This window comes from Barbus barbus (assembly GCF_936440315.1).
Source record: "Barbus barbus genome assembly, chromosome: 45".
Classification (NCBI taxonomy): Eukaryota; Metazoa; Chordata; class Actinopteri; order Cypriniformes; family Cyprinidae; genus Barbus; species Barbus barbus.
Genome location: NC_136723.1, coordinates 10574110 through 10599918, shown reverse-complemented (window position 1 = coordinate 10599918; position 25809 = coordinate 10574110). Strand labels below are relative to the sequence as shown.

The 25809-nt window shown below is 37.2% G+C and overlaps 2 protein-coding genes across 3 annotated transcripts in view; one reads left to right on the top strand and one right to left on the bottom strand.

Annotated features, from left to right (window-relative positions):
• Positions 1-2905: 2905 nt before the first annotated feature.
• On the top strand, positions 2906-6124 carry LOC306864482 (peptidyl-tRNA hydrolase 2, mitochondrial-like). 2 transcript variants are annotated; one of them, XM_079408516.1, is made up of 3 exons: positions 2906-3209; positions 3582-3668; positions 4351-6124. In XM_079408516.1, the coding sequence occupies exon 3, from the start codon at positions 4359-4361 to the stop codon at positions 4881-4883; it is 525 nt and encodes a 174-aa protein (XP_079264642.1). In that variant the 5' UTR covers positions 2906-3209; positions 3582-3668; positions 4351-4358; the 3' UTR covers positions 4884-6124. The 2 variants fall into 2 exon arrangements, with proteins under 2 accessions (XP_079264642.1, XP_079264641.1); XM_079408515.1 differs by lacking the exon at positions 2906-3209 and having other exon boundaries at positions 3570-3668.
• LOC306864481 (clathrin heavy chain 1-like) overlaps positions 5411-25809 on the bottom strand; it is a 36832-nt gene continuing 16433 nt past the window's right edge. Inside the window, exons 7-31 of the mRNA XM_079408514.1 lie at positions 23588-23785; positions 23210-23410; positions 21989-22141; positions 21762-21884; positions 21470-21607; positions 21222-21386; positions 20946-21126; positions 19909-20072; positions 17237-17362; positions 17009-17151; positions 16404-16638; positions 16155-16277; positions 13203-13348; positions 12870-13053; positions 12571-12763; positions 12316-12473; positions 11407-11679; positions 11158-11325; positions 10752-10901; positions 9955-10086; positions 9739-9849; positions 9459-9629; positions 9146-9367; positions 6810-6885; positions 5411-6688 (exon numbers count right to left, since the gene is read on the bottom strand). Of these exons, the coding sequence (XP_079264640.1) occupies positions 6552-6688; positions 6810-6885; positions 9146-9367; positions 9459-9629; positions 9739-9849; positions 9955-10086; positions 10752-10901; positions 11158-11325; positions 11407-11679; positions 12316-12473; positions 12571-12763; positions 12870-13053; positions 13203-13348; positions 16155-16277; positions 16404-16638; positions 17009-17151; positions 17237-17362; positions 19909-20072; positions 20946-21126; positions 21222-21386; positions 21470-21607; positions 21762-21884; positions 21989-22141; positions 23210-23410; positions 23588-23785 (4071 nt within the window). The 3' untranslated portion in view covers positions 5411-6551. The remainder of the gene's footprint in view (positions 6689-6809; positions 6886-9145; positions 9368-9458; positions 9630-9738; positions 9850-9954; positions 10087-10751; positions 10902-11157; positions 11326-11406; positions 11680-12315; positions 12474-12570; positions 12764-12869; positions 13054-13202; positions 13349-16154; positions 16278-16403; positions 16639-17008; positions 17152-17236; positions 17363-19908; positions 20073-20945; positions 21127-21221; positions 21387-21469; positions 21608-21761; positions 21885-21988; positions 22142-23209; positions 23411-23587; positions 23786-25809) is intronic.

Sequence of the window (25809 nt, the reverse complement as noted above, 5' to 3'; positions counted from 1 at the left end):
ACAGTACTAAATAAAAAATAACATGCATTTTGTATGATTTTGGTAAAATAATCCACATTTTCACAGATTCTGCAAGGGGTTCCCAAACTTTCGATCCCCACTGTATACACATTGCACACATATAGGGGATTCTGATACTACTTTGCTGTTCCAAAGAAAAGTTATATGTATATATATGTGTGTGTGTGTGTGTGTATATATATATATATATATATATATATATATATACATACACTCCCCTCCAAAAGTATTTGAACAGTAAGGCCAATTCCTTTATTTTTACTGTAGACTGAAAACATTTGGGGTTGACATCAAAAAATGAATATCAGACAAGAGATTTACATGCCGGCTTTTATTTCCAGGTATTTTCATCTGGATCTGACACACAACTTTGAAGATAGCACCTTTTGTTTGAACCCACCCATTTTTCATGTGAGCAAAAGTATTGGAACAGATAGAATTAACATAGATTAAAGTGAAAAAGACTTAATATTTAGTTGCAGATCCTTTACTTTCAATAACTGCATCAAGCCTGTGACCCATTGACATCACCAAACTTTTGCGTTCTTCATTTGTGATGCTTTTCCAGGCTTTCACCGCAGCCTCTTTCAGTTTTTGTTTGTTTTGGGGGGTTACCCCCTTCAGTCTCCTCTTTAGCAGATAAAATGCATACTCTACAGGGTTTAAGTGTTGACTTGGCCAGTCTAAAACCTTCCACTTCTTGCCCCTGATGAACTCCTTTGTTGTTTTGGGTCATTATCTTGCTGCATGATGAAGGATTTTTTGAGGCTCATCTCTGTACTTTTTGGCAAATTCCAGCCTGGCCTTCCTATTCTTCTTGCTAATGAGTGGTTTGCATCTTCTGGTGTAGCCTCTGTACTTGTGATCATGAAGTCTTCTGTATTTTTGACTTTCATGAGCGGTAAGCTCTAATCATCAAAATTAAAACAAAAAAACTTTTGAAATGTTTTACTTTACATGTAATTAATCTAGAATATATGAATGTTTCACTTTTTGAAATAAGTTACGATAAAAAAACTTAATTTGTTCATGATATTCTAATTTTTTGAGATGCATCTACATTTACATTTATGCATTTAGCAGATGCTTTTATCCAAAGCGAGTTACATTGCATTCAAGTTACAGTTTTTACATTTTATCAGCTCTTGTTTTCCCTGGGAATCGAACCCATGACCTTGGCGTTGCTAGCGCCATGCTCTACTATTTGAGTTACAGGAAAGGCTTTTATTTATTTATTATTTATTACACACACACACACACACACATAGTACAAGGATTTCTGAAGGGTCATGTGACTGGAGTAATGCCTGCTGAAAATTCAGTTTTGCCATCACAGCAATAAATTACATTTTAAAATATTAAAATAGAGAAGTCATTTTAAATTGTAATAGTTTATTCACAATATTGCTGTTATATTACTGTATAACTTAACATCTTATATTCGTATAAAATTATATGTAGAAATTTAATTTTAATTGCCTGTAGTTGTACTACATAGAAAAACAAGTTTAGACACAATAGAGCTCCTATTCAAACACAGTGCTTGCCAAGACTCAGCATGGTCAGTAAGAGTGTTGATAAATGTGAATTTGCAGGATCCAGCAGTGCTATTTTAATATCACTGAGATACTTTTATTTCAGTTGTTTTTCATTTTCATTTTCATTTTGGTTAAAGTAATTTTGTTGGGTGTTTATGTCATATATATCAAATTTTATTCCAGTTTTAGTTTGTTATTTCAGTACCCGAGTTAAATTAAATGCAAATGAGAAATGTTGCCTTGGCAAGTTTTTAACTTGTTTTTATTTCAGTAAACATTTATTTTTATTTCAAATAACAAAATGTTTTTTTTTTATGGTTTTGGTTTTAGTTTCGGCTATAACAATAATAATCCTGGGATGCAATAAAATAATAGGCCTATATTTACATCTGAAAATTGCATTTGCAAAAGAACAAGCATTAGGTGTGCACATTTCTGTTCTATAAGGTCAATGAGTACATTAGAAGAACGCCTGCAGGGCTGACCTGTCTTTCCAGAGCTCTGATTGTGCTGGTCCCACAGTCCCACTCTTCTTCAAGGAAACTTCAAATCTGTCCCATTTTCAGCCATCTCATTATAGACAATCATGCACCTGTGGGACAGATAATCACAATGTTTAAAATGTCTTTAGACCCACACAGGAAGACAGAGAAGGGGAAGAGAGCAATACAGAGTCTGGATTCACATTCTTAACCCAATCGGACCCGTGTATGACCCAGTGATGCAACCAACTGCATTGCCAGAGTCATCATGGATGCCAAGGCAAGAGTACAACCCCCGTTATGTAAAGCTAAAACCAAAAAAATCATGATTCATTTCCATAATTATTCCAATCAGGAACCTAAACATCCCATCCCAATGATAGTTCACATAAAAATGCACAGTCTGTTATACTTTACTCACCCTCGTGTCATTCTAAATATTTATTACTATGGAACACAAAAGGAGATATTTAGCAAAGTGGTCCTGCTGCACTTTTACCTACAGTAAAAGTAGATAGTAATCTTCTCTGAGATTGTGCTAAACTTTCTACAGAAGAAAGAAGATCATTTAAAATTACATAAAGGGTGAGTAAAGGATGACATTATTTCATTCTTGGTTGAATTATCCCTTTAAGATTACATGTGACGAATTCACAAGAAGGATGAGTATTTGTGCACTTAACAATACCCTAGAGAGATCTCACATTCACTAAATAGTCTATATAAAGACTTTCATTCCTGTTACCAACCACACAAAAAACCCTGAGGCCCACCACAAATGCACCAAGCAGAGTTTTGACAACAGGCATACAAAGCGTTTTAACAGTACCATCACTGCGGAAGGTACTCTGTTGCCGTGAAAACACTTTGATGCCGGTTTTATCTTGAACACAATCTTTTCACATCTCTCGCCTTTGTTTGTAAAAACGTTCAGTACTTGTTCTTGCTTCTCCAGTTTCACTGTGCAGCAACAAAGACGTCGGGGAATCTGATCTAACAACATCTGAAATGCACACTTAACATAATGTAATGTACCTTTGTAATTGTATTAATTTTTGTGCTTTTAACGATCACCGATTTCACATAGTCCTTCACTGGGGATGAATAACCTTCACTGCTGGTGTCAAAGCAGCAGATGAACAGCAGCCAGGATAAACTCTACCAACAGGTAAGACAAAATGTCAGAATCAAGAACAGTCATTTTGTCAGTAGTTTAAAGGCCAATTCACACCACACAGGCAGACTCCAACAGACTAGTTTATTGGCGTTTGTCAGTGCCGTGTGAACTGGCCTTAAGTCTTACTCAATCCACAGCACACCTGCTCTCCCAGGGGTATACTAAGGATGTAAAACCATGAGAGGCCAGGACCGAAAAACACAGTGTCTGGTTTCTAAGCTTCTTTACTCGGTCTTAAATTAGGAGAGTCTCTGGGCTGAAGACATTAAAATATTAATTCATGAAGAAGTAAATCACACATTATAGCAACCTGACTGGATTCTTGCTGAATTTTTCTCTGGTTTTGACGGTTGCTTTAAACAGGTGACGTCATCATTCAGCGTCGGCGTGGAAGCAGCGGCTCGTGGAGTTTGCAGGAAACTTCAGGTTTCTGAATCATTTTGATTTCTGGTGAGTCCGGTTTCAAATGTTAAGAAACACATTTATGCTCAAAAGTCTCTCCAGCACCGGTTAGTATATTTAAAAGCTCGTCAGAGGGTCGTTTAAGCGTTTTACCTAGATGTAATCCAGCCTGCTAGGCTGACAGACTGCAGTGCCACTGCAGAAAGCGATGGTTTTATATATTAATAGTAGCACAAATATTAATGCTTATTTGATACTGTACCCATACAGCAGATCTCAGTGCTTCCTCTAAAATACTATAGTAACATAATAAACATCAAATTTCCTCCACACGGTGTTTTCATAATCTTTTAATCATTTAGTTTATGTTTGCTCTTTTTTTTTCAATTGCACGAGGCTAATATGATCAATTATGAGCATTTAGATTTAAAACTGGCTTCTTAAGTCAAGTCAGACCTGAGTATTAACATTTTTTTATTTACATGAATGGTAAACCACAGCTCCCTGTGGTTAAAACATTATTGTAACAGTTATTGTTACTAATATAAATAGTAAATGAATATGTGATACGAATCTTTCTGCTATTTGGTTTCACTTTATATGTCATTTGTAGATAGTACAAGTTTTATTGCAGTAACATTCACCTTTGTACTATGGTAACATGGTAATTTTGTGTAAGGGTAGAGAACTGCACTGATGTTTGTTATGGATCACTCTTGTGTTTCATCAGATACGAGGATGGATTCTCTGTATGGGCCTGTCGCTTTGGGTATACTGGCAGGTGTAGGCAGTGGGCTCTGCCTCGGATGGCACCTCAGTGGGCGTTTTGGCAGATCGTCCCGCAGCATGATGGCAGCTTTAGGAAACAGTGCAGGCGCTGGCAGCGAGTCCAGCGTGATGGGCGAGAGCGGAGAGTTCAAAATGATCCTGGTGGTCCGAACCGATCTGAAGATGGGCAAAGGTAAAGTGGCGGCCCAGTGCTCCCACGCCGCTGTGTCCGCATACAAGCAGGTCCAGCGCAGAAACCCAGAGCTCCTGAAACAGTGGGAGTACTGCGGTCAGCCCAAAGTGGTGGTCAAGGCTCCAGACGAGGACTGTCTGCTGGAGCTGCTGTCCCACGCCAAAGAGGTCGGACTGCCAGTCAGTTTAATCCAAGATGCTGGAAGAACCCAAATTGCACCAGGGTCTCGGACTGTTCTTGGTGTGGGACCGGGACCAGCTGATCTTATTGATAAAGTAACTGGACACCTAAAATTGTATTGAATAACACTATTGGATTAAGATGGGACTAAACTTCTTATTTTATACAACTAGAAAGAGTGGTGAAGATGAATTAAAAAGGTTAAAATGACACATTGATTTATAGGTTTAACCATTTATTTTTAAGTAAATGGTTCACCCATTCCATCATTGAACATGAGTACATTTGTAAGTCTTATGTACAGAAAATTGTATTTTGGGGAATCTCATTTCTATCATATTTCAGTCGCCGCCCTCATACCCAATGGAATAAATAACTTGTTTAACTTTGATAAAAAAAAAAAACACCTCCTGATCATTTTTCAATCACACAGCAAAGCTTGTGTAATAAGTTTTGTGAACATTTAGATTTAAAACACTGGATTTATGTCAAACTGGCTTAAGTATTAACATTTTTATTTACATGAGTGATTAAGCCACAAATTCCCTCCTTAAAGCTTCATTTATGTAATGAATGTCTGAAACTATCCAGTGAGTATGAAGGGAAAATATAAAGTGTGTTGGGAAAAGAATACATGGCACATGAAGCTATGTTTAGACCAGATTTTTCTTAACAAGAAGCCTTTATTTATATCATAATCTGGGGGGGGATCATTCTCTTTGTGCACAATCAGATCACTACAATATACGTGTATGATTCATCTCAACGCAGTGAAAACTGAGTACAGGACACAGTTTAATCTTCGTTCTTAAACCATTTTTTATTTCACTTTACAAATAAAGGGTAAATTGAGTTTAGGAATAACTGGCAGGATAAACTGGCTTTCTAGTCTCATTTCGGTGCCGTACAGTGACCTAAACATCACAACAAGCAGCATACACACACATACGCACACATACACACTGCAGCACAGAGAGGTAAGGTTAGTAAAACACACAGGTGTGGAGAGCCGCATATATTTATATATATTTTAATCATTATCCCTCCTCAAATGGATGGTGCCACACAATGAGTACGGGTTACTGCACAACAAAAGTTTGTTTTTCATATGGAAAACAAAAACTGGAGAACCTGCATAGGTCAGGGAAAAAGTTTGTAGTTGCCATATGAATGCATGTTTATGCATTTAAAATAGCCTTTTTTTATATATATATTTCGAGAGCTACGCACCCACATTGAATTACTGGTATTGAGTAGTGTTTGTTTGTGGAGGCGGTAGTTGAACGTTTTTTTTCTCGATTTTATTTTCTTTCCTGGAATATACAACATTAAATGCTGACAGACTGAACAAGTTGTTCACACACACCAAAATGATACATTAGTTGTTTTTCTGACTACGGAGTGCAAATCTGAAATAGTTTTGTCATTTTAATTAAGCTGACTTGCTTCTCCCACAAGTCTCATTTTAGACACCTTTCCCCTTTTATTTACATAAAACTGACAGGAAGTTAAATCTTGTAAGTATCTGGAATGTGAAAATAATTCTTGATGAAATCTTTGATAATATAGAAATAAAGTCCTTCATGATGGTATAAAGAAAATATGATAAACAAAAACAATCATTTAAAAAAAAAGTTAAAGTAAAAGAATAACATTTGCTCAAATCCCCCGTTGTGAGCACAAAGTGGTAGAGTCGGATTGGTGGAGGATTGAGGGAGAGAGATCCATAGGGGTGCTGGACCGAACCAAGCGGGAGCTGGAAGAGGGGCGAGTGGGAAACAGGGAGGTCCTTACATGCCGTAACCGAAACCCGGCTGGGCCTGAGGAGCCTGGGGGTAGCCAGGTGCTGCTGTGTACCCGTAGCCGTAAGCCTGCTGCGGGGGGACAGGCACACTGGGACCTGCTGTCAGCATGAGCTGAGGTGTGCCTGAAGAACGAGAGACATTGAGAAAATTAATAAAAAATTGATTTAATAAAATGTATAAAAAAAAAAAACTAGATGCTAAATACTAGTTAGTTTCCATTGCATTGTGCTTTCACTGTTTTACCATAAACAATGGGTTGAGTCTCTGTCGCCTGCTCCTCTTCTTTCCTCAAGGATTCGGAGGTCTCCAGCTTGTCCACCTAAATACAAGAGAAAAATACGTTTTCAGTCTGTATACTGTATATGATAATTCAGTTGAATAATTCTATTATTCATACAAATTAATTCAGAAAATAGTGTAAATACAAATATAATTATACTAATGTTCATCAATAATGTTAATATAAAAACCTTAATCACTTTTCAAAATTACAGAGATATTTAAAATGCTTTTAATTCATGTTTAATGCATGTTTAAAAGTTTTAATTCATGTTTAAAATATAACATCTATTCTTGGTTTTATATTCAGGTTAATATATTGATAATTGATGTCTCTATTTTACATTATATAAATTATGATTAGGCCTATTTAAAAATACTTGTACTGTTACTATATACACAGTGCCCTCCATAAGTATTGGAACAGTAAAGACAAAATTGCTCTGGCTGTGCAGTCAAGACATTTGCAAATATGATTAAAAGATGAATATGAGACAAAACTACAGAATTCCACATTTTATTATTAGCCGTTTCAACACATTTTACCAAATAAAAAGAACAACACTTTTAGAGTTCATCCCACTCATTGATGTGAGCATAAGTATTGGGACAGTTGAACATAAGGCAGATATAAAAGATTAAAAGCTATTATTTAGTTGCAGATTCCTTGCACACAATCACAGCAGTGAGTCTGTGACCCATAGACATCACCAGACTCTTGGTCTCATCCTTTGAAATACTTTTCCCAGCCTTTAATGCAGCCAATTGTTGCTTGTTTTGGGGAGTTTCCGCCTTTACTCTCCTCTCCAGCTGGTGAAATTCATGTTCAATCGGATTTAAATCTGGAGATTGACTTGGTCAATCTAAGACTTTCCATTTCTTTGTCCTTATAAATTCCTTGACTGAACTGGCAGGGTGTTTTGGGTCATTGTCCCGATGCAATATGAAGCACTTCCCAATGAATCTGGTGGCATTTTCTTGAATATTGGTAGGCAAGATGGTTTTATATTTTTGGTGCTGGTCAGAGGTTTGCATCTTGCTGTGTAGCAAAGTCTCCTGAGGACAGTAGATTGTCAGAGCATCACCCCAGCTTTCTGGAAGTTGCTGGTGATTTTACAGACACGTCTTTTAGCATTCATTTTCACAGCTTTTATGATTTGTCTGTCATCAACTACTGTTGTTTTCTAGGCCGATCAGGTCGTTGTTGGTTGCTGTTGTCGCTGGTGGTTTCCAAACTCTTGATTTCTCCATGCCCTTTGTTTTAGCTACAGCTCTAACTGACTTCCTCTTTTCTTTTAGCATCCAAATTGCTTGCTTTTCTCTCAAAGTCAGCTCCCTCGTCTTCATCCTGGTTTGTGTGTGTCATCATCGAATGTAAGATTCAGAATACAGAAGTAATGGATATAACTGATACGACACATTCCCTGCATTTAATATCTGAAGAATGAATGCAACAGGACACAGCTGATCACTTAGAAAGACCTGTGAGGAAACTGTTCCAATACTTATGCTCACATCAGATAGAGGGATGAAACTCTAAAAGTGCTGAACGTCTTAGCTGGTAAAACATCTATGTGTTGAATCACCCAATAATAAAATGTGACACTCTGTAGTTTTGTCTCATATTCATCTTTTAATCATATTTGGAAATGTCTTGACTCCACAGCCAACAGAGCAATTTTGTCTTTACTGCTCCAATACTTATGGAGGGCACTGTAAATGCTAATCACTTTTCAAACTGACATATTTAAAATGATTTTTTGATTAATTTTAGACAACATTATGACTTTTTAAAATTAGTATTCTGATGATTGATATTTTCATTTTATACTAATCTTACACTAAACTGAAATATGTGACTGTTAAATCACATTTCAAAGTGAAAAATACACTTTTTTAAAAATTGAATTAGTTCAAAATGTTAGCCCAAATTTTCTCATGTTTTTATTTTTTAATATAATAATGTCTTCATTTTTATTATTATAATATAATTATTAATAATTTAATAAAATTATACTAATGTAATTTACTATATGTAAATACATTTGAAAATGTAATATTTGTAAAATGTCAAATTGATTAATGTTCAAATTAATAAAATGAAGACATCAATTATTAATAAATCAATATAATACTAATAATTATAATAATTAATTAAACAAATACAATTTTACTTTGTTACCAAATCACTTTTCAGTTATTAAATAATTCACAATAATTAAAGTTTGTTTTATTTTTAAGTGACATTCCTAGTCCTCCATACATTTGTTCCCCATTTTAGAGTAGCAGCCCATCCTTACCTTGCTGAGGTATTCCCTCATCACCTGGATGAAGTAAGGCATGGCAAAGTCCATGATGTTGTGCCTCCACGCCGTCTCCAGCACCACATCAGGCCTGAGCAGATCGTAGCAGCTGAAGAGGCAGGCGGCGAAACACTCCTTCTTATCTTCCTGAAGGAACCACTGCAGCAGCTCCTCAGCCAGTTCTATGTCCTTCGACTCAGACGCATACTGCATGGCATCCTGGGTAGAAGAACATGCATGGCTGTCACAAACCAGATCAACTACATTTACACATAGCATGACTAGACAATTACCCCATCATCCACCTCACCTTGTAGAGTTTGTCTTTCTTGCACAGCTCCACACTTTGCTTCCATCGGTTGTTGCCCTTGAAGAGGTAAGCAGCGATTCTCCTGAACTCGATCAGCTCGTGTTTCTCCAGACGCTGGGCCAGTGAGATGTTGTCAAAGTTATCGTATGCGTCTATAGATGTCCTGAGTGCCTGCGGACGGGACAGTTGAACAGATGAGGAGGCGGACAACAGCTACTGTAAAAAGCTACTATAATTGTTTTTTGTTTTTCTGAAAAATACTTTACACTGTTGTTTGTACCTGATAGTCTTCCTCTGAGATGAAGAGGTTGTTAAGTGCTTCATTGACAGACTTGTTGTTGTGATTTTGTACTGACCGCAGATAAGGCTTGATGAGAGGAAGCTGCTTAACCTGAAGAAACCAAAACGTCATTTTAGCAGATTTTAAACAAGCATGAAGTTCAAAGTTCAAAGGCTCACCACACAGGCAAGGAGGCCTTGTGCTTGCTTTCTGTACCTTGCTGAAGAAGTTGACGGCACGTGAGTGATCCAGTCTCGGGGAAAGAACTATGAGCAGGTCGTTCAGTAACAAGGGCCTGAACTCCAGATAAAACTGGATTGCTTTGTAGTACAGTTCCACGTTAGCCACCTAAACAAAACAAGAAATACGATCACTGTAATTTAATTCATTTCCTGGTGTAATAGTATTGTTTATATATACTGTTATATTATTTAATAATATTTATATAATATAATATATATATAAATTATATAATATTTAATATTTTATTATTTTTATATAATCAGTATTCATTTTAAATGTAAAAGTTTATTTAATTATTTTAATTTATGTTTAAAATTTACATTTAAAATGTATTCCCTTTAATTTTTTTATGTATCTATTAATAATGTCTTAATTTTACTTTGGAAATTGTGTATTTTGTATATTTATACTAATAATTAATAGTAATTATACTCATCAATATTATATATTAATTGATGTCTAAATTGTTTTTGTAATACTAATAATTAATCATTATACTTAAGTATAATATACTGTATATAATTAATAACTAAACAACTGACACTATGTAAATGTTAACAAATCACTTTCAAATAGACAAATAATTAGATGTTTAAAAATAGGTTTAGATCATGTTTATATTTTATTTTGGCTTTATTTCTGTTAGCAACCACTGATTGTTATAGCTTTATAAAACAATAGTAACACTGTAAAACGTCATCTGAGTTTAAACTCAAATGAAGTTTGCTGGAAGTGTATTTATCTATACAGGAAAAGCAGTTGAACTTTACCTTGGTGATGATGTCCTTGAACTGTCCCTCTTTCCAGGCATCTGTGGGATGGCTCATCATGGTGATGATGGCGTTGTCGAATTCTTCATACTTGTCGTAGAGGAAAACAAGCTCTGCCCACAGGTGAGCCTGCTCTGCGGCCCTCAGGACCTGAAAAAGAAAAGTAGTCAACAAGTGAAGGAGACAGACTTTGTAACATCTGTGCATTGCAGATGATGATACTATGATCATCCCTTTGGAGAATATCAGATTACATGTTGAATTAAATTATAGCTGGAGGGGGGGATGATGGAAGAAGAATTCAATAAACTCCTGCTGTTTAACAGAACTGAGCGAAGGACACTTAAAAAAAGAGTGTTACAAACCAACATCTGAAATAACAATCATCTTTAGTAGTACTGTGTACCTTTGGGATGTTGACTCTGGACCAGAAGAGCTCCAGATGTTCCCTCATCTTCTGTGGTTTGAATTTAGAGTAGAGGATGGCCAGCTCTGTGAACATGCCCATGTGAGCGCGCTCCAACCCCAGTGCCGCCTCCAGCATGGTGATCAGCTCCTCGAAGTAGCCACGGTCCTATAGAGAGCATTTTAAAACCATATCATTCAATTCCATTTTTAGTTAGTTGCAGAATCTTCTTGGAGGATCACAACTTGCCTGGTAATAGTTGATGAGCTCTTCTAGTTCATCGGCATGAACCACGATGTGAAGGCCGCATATCTGAGCCAATCTGAACTCTGTTCCATCCACACAAGCAAAGCACACCTCCTTCCATGTGCGAGTGCTGTTAGCTTTGCGAGCACCGTCCACGGCAGCTTGATACTCGCCCAAGTGGACCAGGGTAGAAGCCAAACGGCCGAAGTTGGAGACATTGTTGTATAGAAGTTTGGCCGCCTCGTACATCTTCTCATCATAGCAGCGATCTCCAACCTGTGAGCAGTAATAAAAAAAACAGTGTTACATGATATAATAAATTTCTCTTAATAACCAGTGTTGTTACTGATAACTAAAACTGTATGAAATTGTTTGATAAAATAAATGTTCTAAAATAAGGCTGAAATAAAAGATGAAGATATAAGATATAAAAAATTAAGAAATAAAAAAAAAAAAAAAAAAATCTGCCTTGGCAAATTAAATTAGTCTAGGTTGATGTACTAAAATGACTAAAACTTAAATGAGATTAAATATCAAATAAAAATAAATAAAAACGACATTTTTCCTCCGGTTAAATTATTTATTTAATTTTTTTTAAATTGTTAATAAAATAAATAATTTTGTTTAAATAAAGTATTCAAATATAAAAATAAATTAAAATTGAACAAAAGCTATATAAAAATATTAAAAAAGAAAAAAAAAAATTACAAAAGCACAATAAAAATACCAAATGTAAGTGAACTGAAAATTGAAAAATAAAAGCTAATTCAAATACTATAACAGTATTTTAAGAATACTATAATAACACATTAAAGAATGAAGGAATTCATTAACTATTTTAATAATACTATAATAACACTGTTATAAGACATTAAAGAACTAAGGAATTCATAAAACACAATTGTGCATTACCTGCTGGATGTGTGCATTATTTGGTCCATTTATAAACTCCTCCAGTTCAGCGAGACGGTTGGTTTTGGCCAGTGCGAAGATCAGCTCTGTCTCCACATATGACTCTCTGGCCTTCTTTCTGGCCATCTGCAGAAACTTCACCAGGTCCTCCCAGTTACCTGAGCCAGGAAATACAGTTGTGAATACAGAATCAGAGGAAAAATGCCCTTAAATACAATCATTTATTATCTAGAACTAGAACTGATGAGGACGTACCACTCTGGGAAGCGACCTGAACCACCTCCATGTAGGCAGAGGGGTCATCAGCCTTGATGTAGGAGTCAATGGACTCTTTGACGAGATCCTTTTGCAGCTGAGCCTTAGCCAGCTGGCTCCACACTGCAGGTTCATTACAGCGCTCCGCAAACTCATACGCCCGGTCCAGATTACCAATGTGCTCAATCAGAACCTGAGTAGAACAGGAAACATCAGCTCTTGTCTGCTATTCAATAAATCACTTCAGAAAGCCTACACTTGAAAAAGAAGGCTACTGAAAGTATGGCTCAAACACATACCTGCACTGCAGAGGTGTTGACATCAAACTTCCTGAAGATAGCAAAGGCCTCCTCGAACAGTTCGCTGCTGATGGCAATGTTAGCGATGTCTGGGGCGTCATAGTTATCCAGGCGGTTGATGTATTCCATGACGCGGGTGCGGTCCGCTTTGATGGCTGTTAGGATGAGCAGGTTCTGCAAGTTTCTAGGAATGAAACAAAGATTGGACTTGAATTCAATTGCATTAAACGGTTGAACAAGACTGTTTGGGCAAAGAATTTCATGTCCGTAAAAGTCAGAAAAAATAGCCTGTTCCAAATGTTCATATGTTGGAATATTTTTGGGCTTGCGCACCTGTGTTCACTAAAGACTGAGTTGTCCAGGACGATCTTTTCCAGCAGCTCAATGAGTTCATTGGGTAGGTCAGCAGTCATGAAGGCCTTCACTGTGACGGACACCTCCTCTGGGTCCTGAGTCTCTGACAGGGCTGTCTGCACCACCTAAAGACACAAATAACAACTTGATATTCAAAAGGGAATCAGAGGGTGCTTTCACACCTGGCCCGTTGGTTCGGAACCTGGCGTGTTTCCCCCTTAGCTCGGTTCGTTTGGGCATATGTGAACATCGCAATTGCACTCGGATCTGCGCCAAAACAATCGGTCCGAGATCACCTGAACGAGGTGGTCTTGGCTTAATTGAAAATGAACTCTGGAGTGGTTCAGTTGTAGTGAGAAAGCAATTTGATCCAACGGACCAACAAACCAGGCTATATCACAATGTATGATGGGTAATTACGTAAGTTCCATGAAAAGCATTAGCTTTGTTGTTTTGCTAATATCTCAAAATGAACCTGTGAATGTCTGTGGGTGAGCACGTCTTGGCCATTCAAAATCAAAGCACACTTTTTCATTTTATAATGCCGTCTTATTGCTGTTCTTCATAGTAGGTGCATTTAAAAAATGTTTTCCTGATGAATCCTAGACTCCTGCTCAAAATGATAAATTAATATAATGACAGCTACAAAAAAACCTAATAATAAGCCCGCGAAGCTGTTGTCGTTCTATCCTGACGAATGACAGCTGTGACAGCTAAGTGGAATCCTGGAAAATAAACCGTGGAAATTGGTGGATTTGACCAATGAGAGAACAGTTTACTCGCAACGTGACTTGTATTAACAAATTTGGTCGGTTTAGAAACTTTGCCATGTGAAAGCGAACTGCACCAAGAATAAAAACCAATATTGTAATAATTTAAATGCCTGTTTCGGAACAAAGCAATCAATCTACAGGTGTTAAAGCACCCAGAGATTTTAAGACGAATTTTACTTTGGAAAAGGTGTAAGAACCCTGTTATAAGTAATATATAAGCACTTTTTAAGCACTTTCAAGGTGCATTTTTAAGATTTTCCAGCACTTTACAACTGTGGTACATTAAATGTTTACGTACTTGAGTTTGAAATCAGATGTTATTGTGCTATTAAAAACCACCTATATAAATGCTAAAATATAAAAAATCTGCAGTACTTTTAAAATAAAATTTAAGGCTCTTTAAGACCTGCACAAAATGAATACGGTGTAGGGCAATGTCTATGGTAACTTAATGACTGACACGATTTGCAGTTCAAAAACAGGTTTTTCACAAACACAAAGTTTTATATATTGATAAACTTGCAGGACCCTGTTCGTTATTGTACTAAATTAGTTTTAATCGTTTAACCACCACAGCGTCTCGTCTCCATGGCAACGCACAAGATTAGTGTCAAATGCAAGTGACGTCTCAGGTAGCGGAGAGTGCAAGCGGCGATTTCAAGTGACATTGTAATTTAGTTTCTTTTTTCTTGTCTTCACCACCTGGCTACTGTTGTAAAATGTTGAGAGATACAAAACAAAAAATAAATCAATAAATAGAACAAAATAAAAAATAAGTTGGAGTATCCCTTTAAGCCATATCATGATTCTTGTCTTTCCGTCTTCTTGAAACTATATTAAAGTCTTTTCTTGTACCGTTTAAGACATAAGTCTTTTTATGTCCTTAAATTTGAAGTGACAATGACGTTTAATGTCGATAACGTTTTTGTATGTGGGAAACAATGTCAAATTCATGACATTCATTATAATGGTTATTTTAGTAGCATGAAAAACAAAATGGCTATTCAATTTGGGATTAAAACATACAGAATACGAGCAACAAACATTCCCCATCACTGAAACGGATGATTACTGTCTAATCCGTGAAATTAATTTCTTGTTTACATCATATCTGTGCAGTTGTTTATGATGACAGTATTCGAGAGCTGAACTGAACAACCGTAGCGTTTTGCAGATTTTTCCTCACTGGTGACTAATCTGCCCTCAATCCCTTGTGTGAGTGTGATTTGTTATGTTCAACGCTGGGGAAAAAAACGTGCATAAAGACATCGCTGATGCATTGTGAGCAGATCTAAACGTAATAAACACTTTTCATTCATTTTCACATTTTACTTTAAATCGCGACAGTCTTAAAAGATTTAGTTTAACTGAGCAGGGGCATTTTTGTTTAACTTTACATTTTATATGGCTGGAAAGTGCAGACTCTTCCATGAAAAAACACTTAGCAGGAGGCTACTCAAGTATTTAGTTCTCGTTTTAACCATAATTTGTATTTGTCATTTTCAAGCCGCTGACTGAAGCAGCAACCTCCTGGCATGTTTTTATCTCCAACTCTGTTCCATCAGACAGCGTGCGCCAATAAAGACCGGCAGATCACACTACAGTTACACACGCGGAGCGGAGCTGTTTTAAGCTTATTTCATGCAAAAAATGGTTAACTATTCAGTAAGAAAGCTAATTATTATGAAGCCAATGCAGATGCATTTTCAAGCACTTTATCCAAAATCTAAGCATTTTTTAAACCTTGAAAACACTACATTAAAATTCAAGCACCCGTACAAACTTTGTTATAAGATGTTTTAACTGTCTGTTTTGATCAATTAAAGCATCAATGTTGAATAAACATTTTTTTTTTTTTACTGACTCTTGACGTCTGTTACAAAGCCTAGTCAGCCTATCTAGGAAGAATATTAAGGGCTCACAGGAATGCTTTCCAAAGACTGTTCAAATCAGAAGGTAGAATAATTATGCTGTCTAAGATAATTTAGATTATGATTCTCGGACGGCAATTGTAAATTCAAATGCATTCAAGTGTCGTTAACACTCATCTATTTCATCTAATATTAATGTGAAATTGATAAAACATAACAAATATGCACTTTCAAGTCCTCTATGATCCATGTTTGTATTTTGTGAGAGATGAATGTAACGTGTGTACCTGGTCAATAAGGGGTCTCTTGAAGGGGTTGGTCTCCAAAAGCACGTTGGCCCAGAGCTCGGGGTCTCTGCGGCGCACCAGGTAACGGGACAAACTCTTGAACAGCGAGTTCTCATTGCACACCTGTAAAGAAAAATAAAAGATACAAATTTTATATTAATTTTTAATTTTATTTTTCAAATTTGAATATTGTTGTTGGTTGCTCTAAACTTGGTATGAAAAAGCTTATTTATGGACAAGCATACTAACGTTGATGAGTTCCTGGTCACACTGTCCTCTCTCATAGGCCACACAGGCCAGGTGAGGGTCTCTTTTCTCACAGTATTTCCCCACCACCCGGCTGTCGTAGTACGGGTTTTCCCGCAGGAAGCGTTCTGGGTGGTTGTTGCTGTCGATGTAGATCTTGGCCAAGGCATTGTGGGTAGCTGGCTCCTCACAGCCCTCGTGGATACGAGACTCCAGCCACGGCAACAACAGCTTCAGTCTGCAGAAGACAGACATTTAAAGAAAGACATTAATATCTAAAGCTGTTTATGTTTAGTTACCTTTTATGTTTTTCCAAAATCCGTAATTTTCCCCCCACAAAAATGACTATATAGCATATTGCAACTGCTAGCGCTGTTGTTAAACAATCAGAAGAGCTACTGCTGTTTGTGTTCTTTGTTTACTTGTGCAATCAAAGTTTCATCTGGAAACTCTCATGATGTACACAAACAAATGATTAAACATCACCTAAAATAAACAGAAGCATCCTGTAGTAGTTTTGAATCCAAGATAGCATAACATCATCGTCCCAAGTGCTTTGATTTAATAACTCCTGGTTTGATATTGACATTTGGATGCAAAGTTTATACCTGTTTCTCTTCTCCACTTCTGCCACCAGCTCATCGGTGGAAAACTGGCCCCGCACAACCAGGATCAAGTTTTTGATGACGTCCTCGGAGCAGTCAACATCCAGGAGCCCTCCAATTACCACAGGCAGACGGCTTGGGTTCACCTATATATACACAAAAATGATCATTTACTGTTTGTTCACTGCTTGACTACAGAGGCTATGTGAACGGTAAGTAAAGGTTACTCACCTTTTGCACATAGATTTCGATGTATTTCTGGAGGTTGTTTCGATACAGGTAGAGTACAAGATCATGGACGAAGTCGAAGCGATCGCACACAATAATGAGAGGCAGCTGGTCGGTGAGTTTAGCTTCCTGTCAGTCAAACGATGGGGAAATGAGAAGAGAATATCAGATGTCAGACACAGAAGTCATTTGTTCAATAATACAGTCAAATCTGCAAAAGACTTTTTAAACTTTAAAGATTTTTCAAGTTTAAGAGTAAATTCTAAAATGAATTTTAATTAAAAACATTTAATTAATTATTCAATATAAGACTTAACGTTACAAAGGATGACAAAGCCGTTTTAAGGTTATGAAACTGATTTGACTGTTTTTGTTAAAAAATAAATACTACTAAAAATCACTGAAAATGAGTAGTTCTACAAAAATCTAGTAATTCATCATTTTAAAAAAATATTAATGCAATACAAACTAGTTTTACAAAAACCTACCAAGTAATTCACAATTTAAAGAGCTAATAAAATTTTTTTAAAATGTTTAATATAATAAAAAAACAAGAAAAAAATTCAACCATGACAAATTGAGAATGTTATAAACATGATTCGAGGATAACGGAGTAGTCCACAAAATGTTTTTTGAAGAATAGTGTGGTTAGTGGTTAAAAGAAAGGCTTGAATCATGTCAAACTTTGAGGTGGCAGTAGTACTCCCCCTGCTGGCTAAAACATTTAAAACTTCTTGTGCCACACAGTACAGTTACAACACATATAGGATTAATGAACTGGGATTGCACAATTCACTCCACAGAAACGCCACAAATCAACCTCCACAACCTTCAACACATTAAGCACGTCTACAGATATTTACAGAGGTTGAACATTTGCAGTGAAGCCTTAAACAAGACTATATTAAACTTGAACAAGTCCCAAAATCATTCCACAAAACTTGGCTTTCCGGATCCACCCTTTGAAGCTGGCAGAGTCCAACAGTGAAGTCAACTTTATAAGGTCTGATTCTGGTGAAATAGATTCTGAAAAAGACCCGAGGCTTCCATTTCTGCAGAACATGGTCACCACAAATCAACCACAGCCAAACACACATCAACACACTACCACAAAACCACAAACTCGATCTCAGCCTGGTTGCTACGATTTCAAGTTCAGGCCAAGAGAGGGTTGTTCCCAGCAGTCAATGCTTTTCGAAACCTCCCTGTAATAGTGTCCGCACACACCAATCCCAGTATTAATCCTTCAACTGACCACTAGGATAAAAGAAGGGAGTAAAGTAAAGAGAGTCTTGTAGTACTTAGGGTTAATTTACCTGATACAAGTCCTGAGCATCCCATAAGTACAGGGTAAAGCACAGGAGATAACAACAGCCGCCATCAGGATAAAAAAAAAAAAGTGAGATCAACTCCCTAAACTAGAAAACTACTGGCACATGGTTGCCTGATCTAAATGGTGATCATTTGTTAATAAAGAGAGGACACAACCCGTTTGGGATTTTTCCATAAACTTTCAAGATATTAAATGTTCTGTTTTATTGCGCATACGTTTAGTCATTTTCAATGACACTAAAACAATGTACTGAATCCAGTATAAATCAAGCTCTTTTAATAGCATTTGTAACAATGTAGACTACCACATAAAATAAGTTCAACATCCTTCATTTTTTTTTGTACTTTTTTTTGTTTTGTTATTACTTATTCTACTTTCACAGTAAAACATGTCCAATGGATGTAAACCAGGTCAGGGTTCTGGACGGTTTAGAGGCAGAAATCTGAAGCTGGTATTTTTGTTGAATTGTTCAGTAAAAACAGTTTATTATTTGAGCTGGAGAATTTTCCAAATCACTCTTTTGACTTAGCAATACCCTTCAAAGTAGATGAATTTCTGGTTATGCATTTCTGACATAATTCCTGTGGCCATTATGTCATCAAACGAAGTTGGAATATTGAGTTAACTTACACAAGGCTAGCAAGTGATTTTGTGCAATTATTACAATTAAGCAATTAGATGTTTTAGCATGAGACTATTTTGATGGAATCACTTACTAACCTTGTCTGTATAATAATGAATAAATAATAAATTAAAAATAATAAAAAGATAAAAACACTTTAAATAAAACAAGTAAAGATGAGTTAAAATTATTTAATGCGCTTATCAACATGATGCCACAAATGCTATTAAAAGCTTAATTTGAGATCATTATGAAGGTTTCAATCTCGTGGCTTGTTTCCAAAACATGCATATTTAATATTTATTTTAACAGTATTTACCATAATTTGTGTTGAATTTGAAACTGTTTAAATATTCCTTTACATATTTCTTCTTTTTCAGTTATAACTGACATTGACAATTGCCGCAAATGGTGTTAATAGAGCAAATAGAACTTGTATTAAACCCAGAATATTCCTTTATCATAAAATGAGAAGGATCAAACAAAAAAAATATTTGTAAAAAAAATCAGTTACAATTTTGTCCGCTTGCATCTGAAATTGCAAAAGGCTTGCATGTAAATGACAAAAGACAGATCGGTAGAAGAGAACAAAACAGGAAATGTAATGAGGAAAAAAGATGGAAAGTTTTAACAGATGAGAAACTAGAGAATATAAATGTGCTTTATGCGGTCAGCTATGGATCATTTCGAGGGGTTTCGCTGACAGAGTCTTGGCAGTACCTTGAGAAAGTTCTTGACAAGTTCAGGGTCATAGCAGTTGCTTTCCCGACAGATCCGCTCCACCTCTTTGATTTGGCCCGTCTTGCATGCGGCCTGGATGTATTTGAAATGCACCTCTGGGTCCTGGCTGAAGTTCACAATCGAGCCAAGAAAGTAGAACAGACCTGCATCCAGCACAGAACAACAAATGATGCTTGACTGTTATTGGGCAGACGTCTGATTGTGGTTACGGTTTGATCTACACGTTTCATATATGCAGATTTTGTATGATACTTTAATGGGATTTTTGTTCTTTTACAATATTTTGTGTTCCACAGAGGAAAGTCAAATGGGTTTGGGACGACATGAGGGTGAATAAATGATGACAGGGTACACAGACCCTTTAAATTATCGATTAGGCCGCTACATTTGCATGAGCATTGCGTTTCCATTAAAATGTTGCTTCTTGTCAAAAGCACTCTTGCTTTTGCTGTCATATGAAAAGCCTGAAGGATTGTGGGATTGTGCCGCTGCCTGCTCCGATTGCCAAACCTTTTGTCCTACTTAGCACAGAACAGAGGCATTATACAGCCAAGATACCAGTCAAATTGTGTCTGCACTATGAAAGGCAACCAGCAGAGTGACCACGAGCGTTAACTTACAAGTTTAAATACACTCAAGTATGACTTTCTAGCAGTGTCTCTCAACAGAATTCTTAGGCCTGCCAGATATATCAGAAGAAGCTTCATGGGCAATGTATAAGTGGGATTCATATGCAGGAAAAATGTTGTGTTTATCCAACCCTTTTCATTCAGTCTTTTAGTTTTTGTATGTACTTTATGAACTTTACAGTTGTTTGTGATTATTGGATAAGGTTATTGGCTTTAGCTAACAAATTTGTTGATCTGTTCGTTAAATCACTTAAAACAGACTTTTCTTGTCTAAAAAAAATAAAGTTTTAATATTCCCTGATATTTCCAGGTTGTCCCATGTTGTCAGTGTTTGAACATTCCAGTGACACCAGGTTAATAAATCATGAGGAATCTAGTTGTTCTTACCCTCAAAACTCTTGAAAGACTCGAAAAGCTCAGTGAGGGCCTGGGTAGTCAGCTGCTCGTGATACTTGGAGGCCACCTGGACACAGATCTGAAGGTTCTGCCTGATGTTAGCAGACAGCATGGCTCTTAGACACTCCACGGAGTCCTCCACTGACAGAGCGCCAAAAAAGTTCACCAGCCACTGCAGACATTAACAAAGTGCAAAACAAAGAGAGACAGAATGAAAAAGAAGGTCACACTTCAACTCAGCAAGATAAAAAATAACTTGTTGGGTACCTCCGGGTTGAGCAGGTGTGTGTGTACGACGGCTCGTTTGATGTCGTACAGGTCAGTATAGTGCTCTAAAGCTCTCTGCAGAAGTCCTGCCTTCTCACACAGCTGGGCAATGTGGGCACGATCGTAGTTAGTGAACATCTGATTTCCTAGGATGGCATCTGCAACCTGCAAGAGACCGTTTTGCTTGAAAATTGTCTAACACCATGACAGCAAGTGTACCCAGATGCTTTTCAGTGTGCAGTGTGTACCTGTGGCGCATGCATCAAGTTCATTTCCAGCAGACGGGTCTGCAGTGGACCTTCTGATGGGCGGTTGTTTTTCAGAGCATCCAAAAGGAAGGACGTGCACTGCTGGACCAGGTTATACTCCATAAACACATCAACGATCTGGGAGAAAAACAAATTTTTCAGTGAACGTCTTTCTGAGCTCCTTAAATGAGTCTTAACAGCCTCTGGGTCACATGGTTTCTCTCTAAATCATTTGAAGTCTTTCTTCTCAACCTCCCACTCCTTTCTTCTCCTCTCCTCCTCTGTTCCTGACCTGTGTGATGTCAGCCAGCGGTTCCTCATCCTGAACGAGCATCTGAGCAAACTGCAGACCCTGATCCGGACTGATCCGCATCACGTTCCTCAGCAGGAAGATCCAGTCTGGAGTGTAGCCCACCTATAAACACCAAATGAGGAATGAGTATGTTTTTATTGGAGTCCATATGTCTATTATAATTCATTCAATACTTTTTAACCTTAACATTGACTGATCAGTCATACCTTTTTGGCATACAGGACAATCTTGGGGAACTGGCCGGTTTCTGCGAAACACTGAATGACTTTGTTGGGTACGTTAGCCCTTAGGTAGACACTAAGAGCAAGAGTGGGGTCCACAGACTTCACCAAGTCGCCCAACTCCTCTGAGCATTCAAGCTGAAGAGAAACAAAATAAATTTACAATTAAGGTTAAATACAATTTAAGAATGCAGTGTTAATTCAAAGTCATTTGATTCTTAAGAATCGGTTCTTTTGACAAAATGATTCACAAAAAAAGCGTGCCACAAATCCAGTCTTCAATATCACATGATCCTTTAGAAATCATTCTAATATACTGATTTGGTGTTCAAATAACATTAAATAGAATATCATCATCAATGATAAAAAGCAGTTGTGTTGGAGCACTGGAAACATTTTGTTTCAGGATTATCTGATGAATCGATTGTTAAAAAGCATTTATTTCAAATATAAATCAATTGTAACATTATGAAAGTTTTTTTTTACTGTAATTGTTGGTCAATTTAATGCATCCTTGTTGAATAAAAGAAAAAAATTATAAAAAGAAAAAACACTGACCCCAAATTTTTTAAATAGTTGTGAGGGTCCAATTGTAAGGTTGAAATGAATACAAGGAAATCTTTATTTGGTATAGTGCTCTTTGTATTTTTCCGTTCAGAATATTTCAGGACTGAGCATAGCATCATGGTCCTCAACTCTCTAAATAAATCATGCTTGTGGAACAGCAAATCATGTCAGTTCAATCAACAAACCAAGTCGAGAGATGTAACTTGTTAAGGCTATGAGAAAGAAGATTTTATTTCAGTTATATTAAGTGCAGATTGTAAAAAACAGACTGGAATGAAACCTAAGACTTTCCTCTGTGCTTTAGAAGGAATAAACTCAAACACCCCTTCGCCCCACATAACAAACACATGACATCACATCTAAAGCAAACATCTTAGATAACAGACACACACATTCACACACAAACACTGTCGTTCTCACAATCCACACAGTCTGTTTTCACACAGACCTCTTCTTTGTCACAAAAATATGGAGGCATTCTTTCTGTTTGTGAAAAGAAAAAAAAAAATTAAATGCGAAGAGCACACCCTGTTCCCTGAGCCTCTCGCACAAACACACACATGCATACAGAGGAAGAGGCTCTTGTGGGTGTGTGTGGAGATCACACACACCCACTCCCCTGTGACCTCCTCCACATACCTTGTCCTCCTTCAGCCATTTCTCCAGAAGCTGTTTGCGGCCCTGCTGAAGGACGGGTCTGCACAGCTCCAGAGACTCAAACTTGTTGAGCTGGCCCTGGTCCAGCAGGATCCCGAAATACTGCAGGAGTGGGGATGTCTGGCCGGGCTGAGCCGGGACGCCCTGGAACCGACGGATGGTGTCAGGAGTGCGCAGGATACCCTGAGATAAACAAGAAGAGAAGTATTATATAATAATACTAAAATGTTTATTATAATAAAACATAATTATTATTAAAAAGTGCTTCGTTTAAATTAATTATAATAAATTAATCTAATTAATTTATAATGTTATGTTATTATTAAACGTCATATTACAAGAATATTCAGCCCTACTCACCTTTGGAGCATTAGCAGACACTTTAGCTGCCTCGGAGTAGTTTCCTGCGGCAAAGAGGTTGTTAAACTTGCGGGCAAACAGCTCCTCGGCTCCAGCCAGATTATTTCGGACCGCCATCCGTAAAGCCAGGTCTGGATTCTGCAGCACATTGGTGATGTACTGGATGATGTTTTCCTCCTCAACACACACTGACAACACCTACAAAACACACACAAAATGAAGTGATAAAGTTTAAGATTTATGTTTGCATTTAGTAATTTACCTTCAGGCCGTCGAACAGGAAGGTCAGACAAGATGAGACATTTAATCTTTCAGAGTACATTTCTATTACATAAAGAGAGCCAGATCAAAAAAGAGAGGAGAATGAACTAACACACGTACAGTGAGATTTTTGAATTAAACATACTGAGAAATGTGTTCTTGGTCATTTCTCTTAACAAGTAGGGCTGTGCTTAAAATTCATCATCCACTGTAACTTTTCCATTGTGAGCTTTACACAGAGTCCTCACTCTCCATTGTTAACAAACAGCTTCAGCTTATGTTTGAGTATGTGTCCACGCTTACATTATTATGTGACAGGAAGTTTGTGCTACAGACAGTCGTGAGCGTGCTGAGAACTGTTTGTCCAGGCAGTGGATTAAAGGTAGTAATGATGTAAATTTTCATTTCCTTGCACAGACGGATTGTTTTGCTTCATAAGACTTCAATGTATTGTCAGAAGCCATGGCTATTAATTTGGTCTTGCCTGCATATGTTTTTTTGACTCACAAAAACAGGCAGCCAGAGATGTGCAGTATATCACAATTACGAAGGACATTGGTTTCAGCTAAAAATCTTCTTTATTGTTCCACTGAAGAAAAAAAAGTCACCTACATCTCACATGGCCTGAGGATAAGTAAATTAACAGTAAATGTACATTTTTGGGGTGAACTAACCCTTTAAATTACCATAATATTATTGCTGCTGTCGTTTTTATTATTACAATTTTTGTTGTTAATACTTTATCTATTTGTTAATATAGATACTAATATTACCACTACTACTAATAATAGTAAAATGTTTTCATTGATTGCTCTTCTTTTCTCAAAATTTCTCTGCAGAGCTTTAATGTAATTTAGCTTCTTCGCAGGAAGGAGGTACAAATAGAAAATTCCCTTGGTAGTTTTCTTGGTCCCTTTTACCTGCATAAAAGCAGCTGGAACATCCATCACACACGGCACAGTGATCGGTTACATAATATCAATGACTCCTAATGAGAAAATATAACACCTCGTATCAGCTGACGTCCTCACACTGAAGTTAAGGTGCATACTAATGCTTGCCTCTAGTATGTAACATGATCAGATGCAGGAGTGCAGTGAGACGTAAAAGGTGTCCCCTTTCAACCAAGATGTCACTGCTTTGACCATACATCTTGTATCTTTATTTCCAATAAAATGGTACTAATGAGACCTCTAGGAATTACAGACCAGCCAAGAGGTTGTTTGAGAGATGATTAAAGTTTGACATAATTACTGTAGATGTTTGGCCAAGAGACACAAGCTGAAGCCGCCAAAGCACAATGTTCTGCAATATTTCTCTGGAGGTACAGAACATATTGAAGCCTGGAAGGACGATTTCCTCAGCTACTAGGAAACACTGACATCCACAAACCAATAAAACAGATTTATGATGCTTAACTTGTGTGAACACAGATTAGACTGGACAAGTGAGGCCAGTTTATTATAAATAACAAAGATTAAAATGTTTCCCCCCAGTCTGGAACCATTTTAACTGCTTGCAACCAAGTTCAGACTGTAAATTTCTGTATCTCTGCTGTAAGTGCAGGTTATAAGTGTTTGTACGCTACTGTGTTCTAGATCGGCATCAGCAGGTCAAAGTCACAGACGTTATTCTGCATGGATGAGCATCACTCTCTGCTTAAACCCTCACGCCCCACCCTCAGCAATATGGGTCAGCTCGCCCAGAGATGGAGGAAGGCAGAGACACTAAATAGAGGAGTAAAAATAGAGCAGCTCATTGTGTCTATCAGCTTTCCTCCACAAAGGGGCAGTGAGAGAGAAAGAAAAGGAGAGGGCAAGTGAACGGGAGATTACATGCGTGTGAGTGTGTGAGTGTGAGTGTGAGTGTGAGTGTGAGTGTGAGAGTGAGAGAGAGAGAGAAGCTGCAGTGGTCCATGGGGGAAGAACGCTGCATTGACGCCAATAAAAGCCCAATGCTTG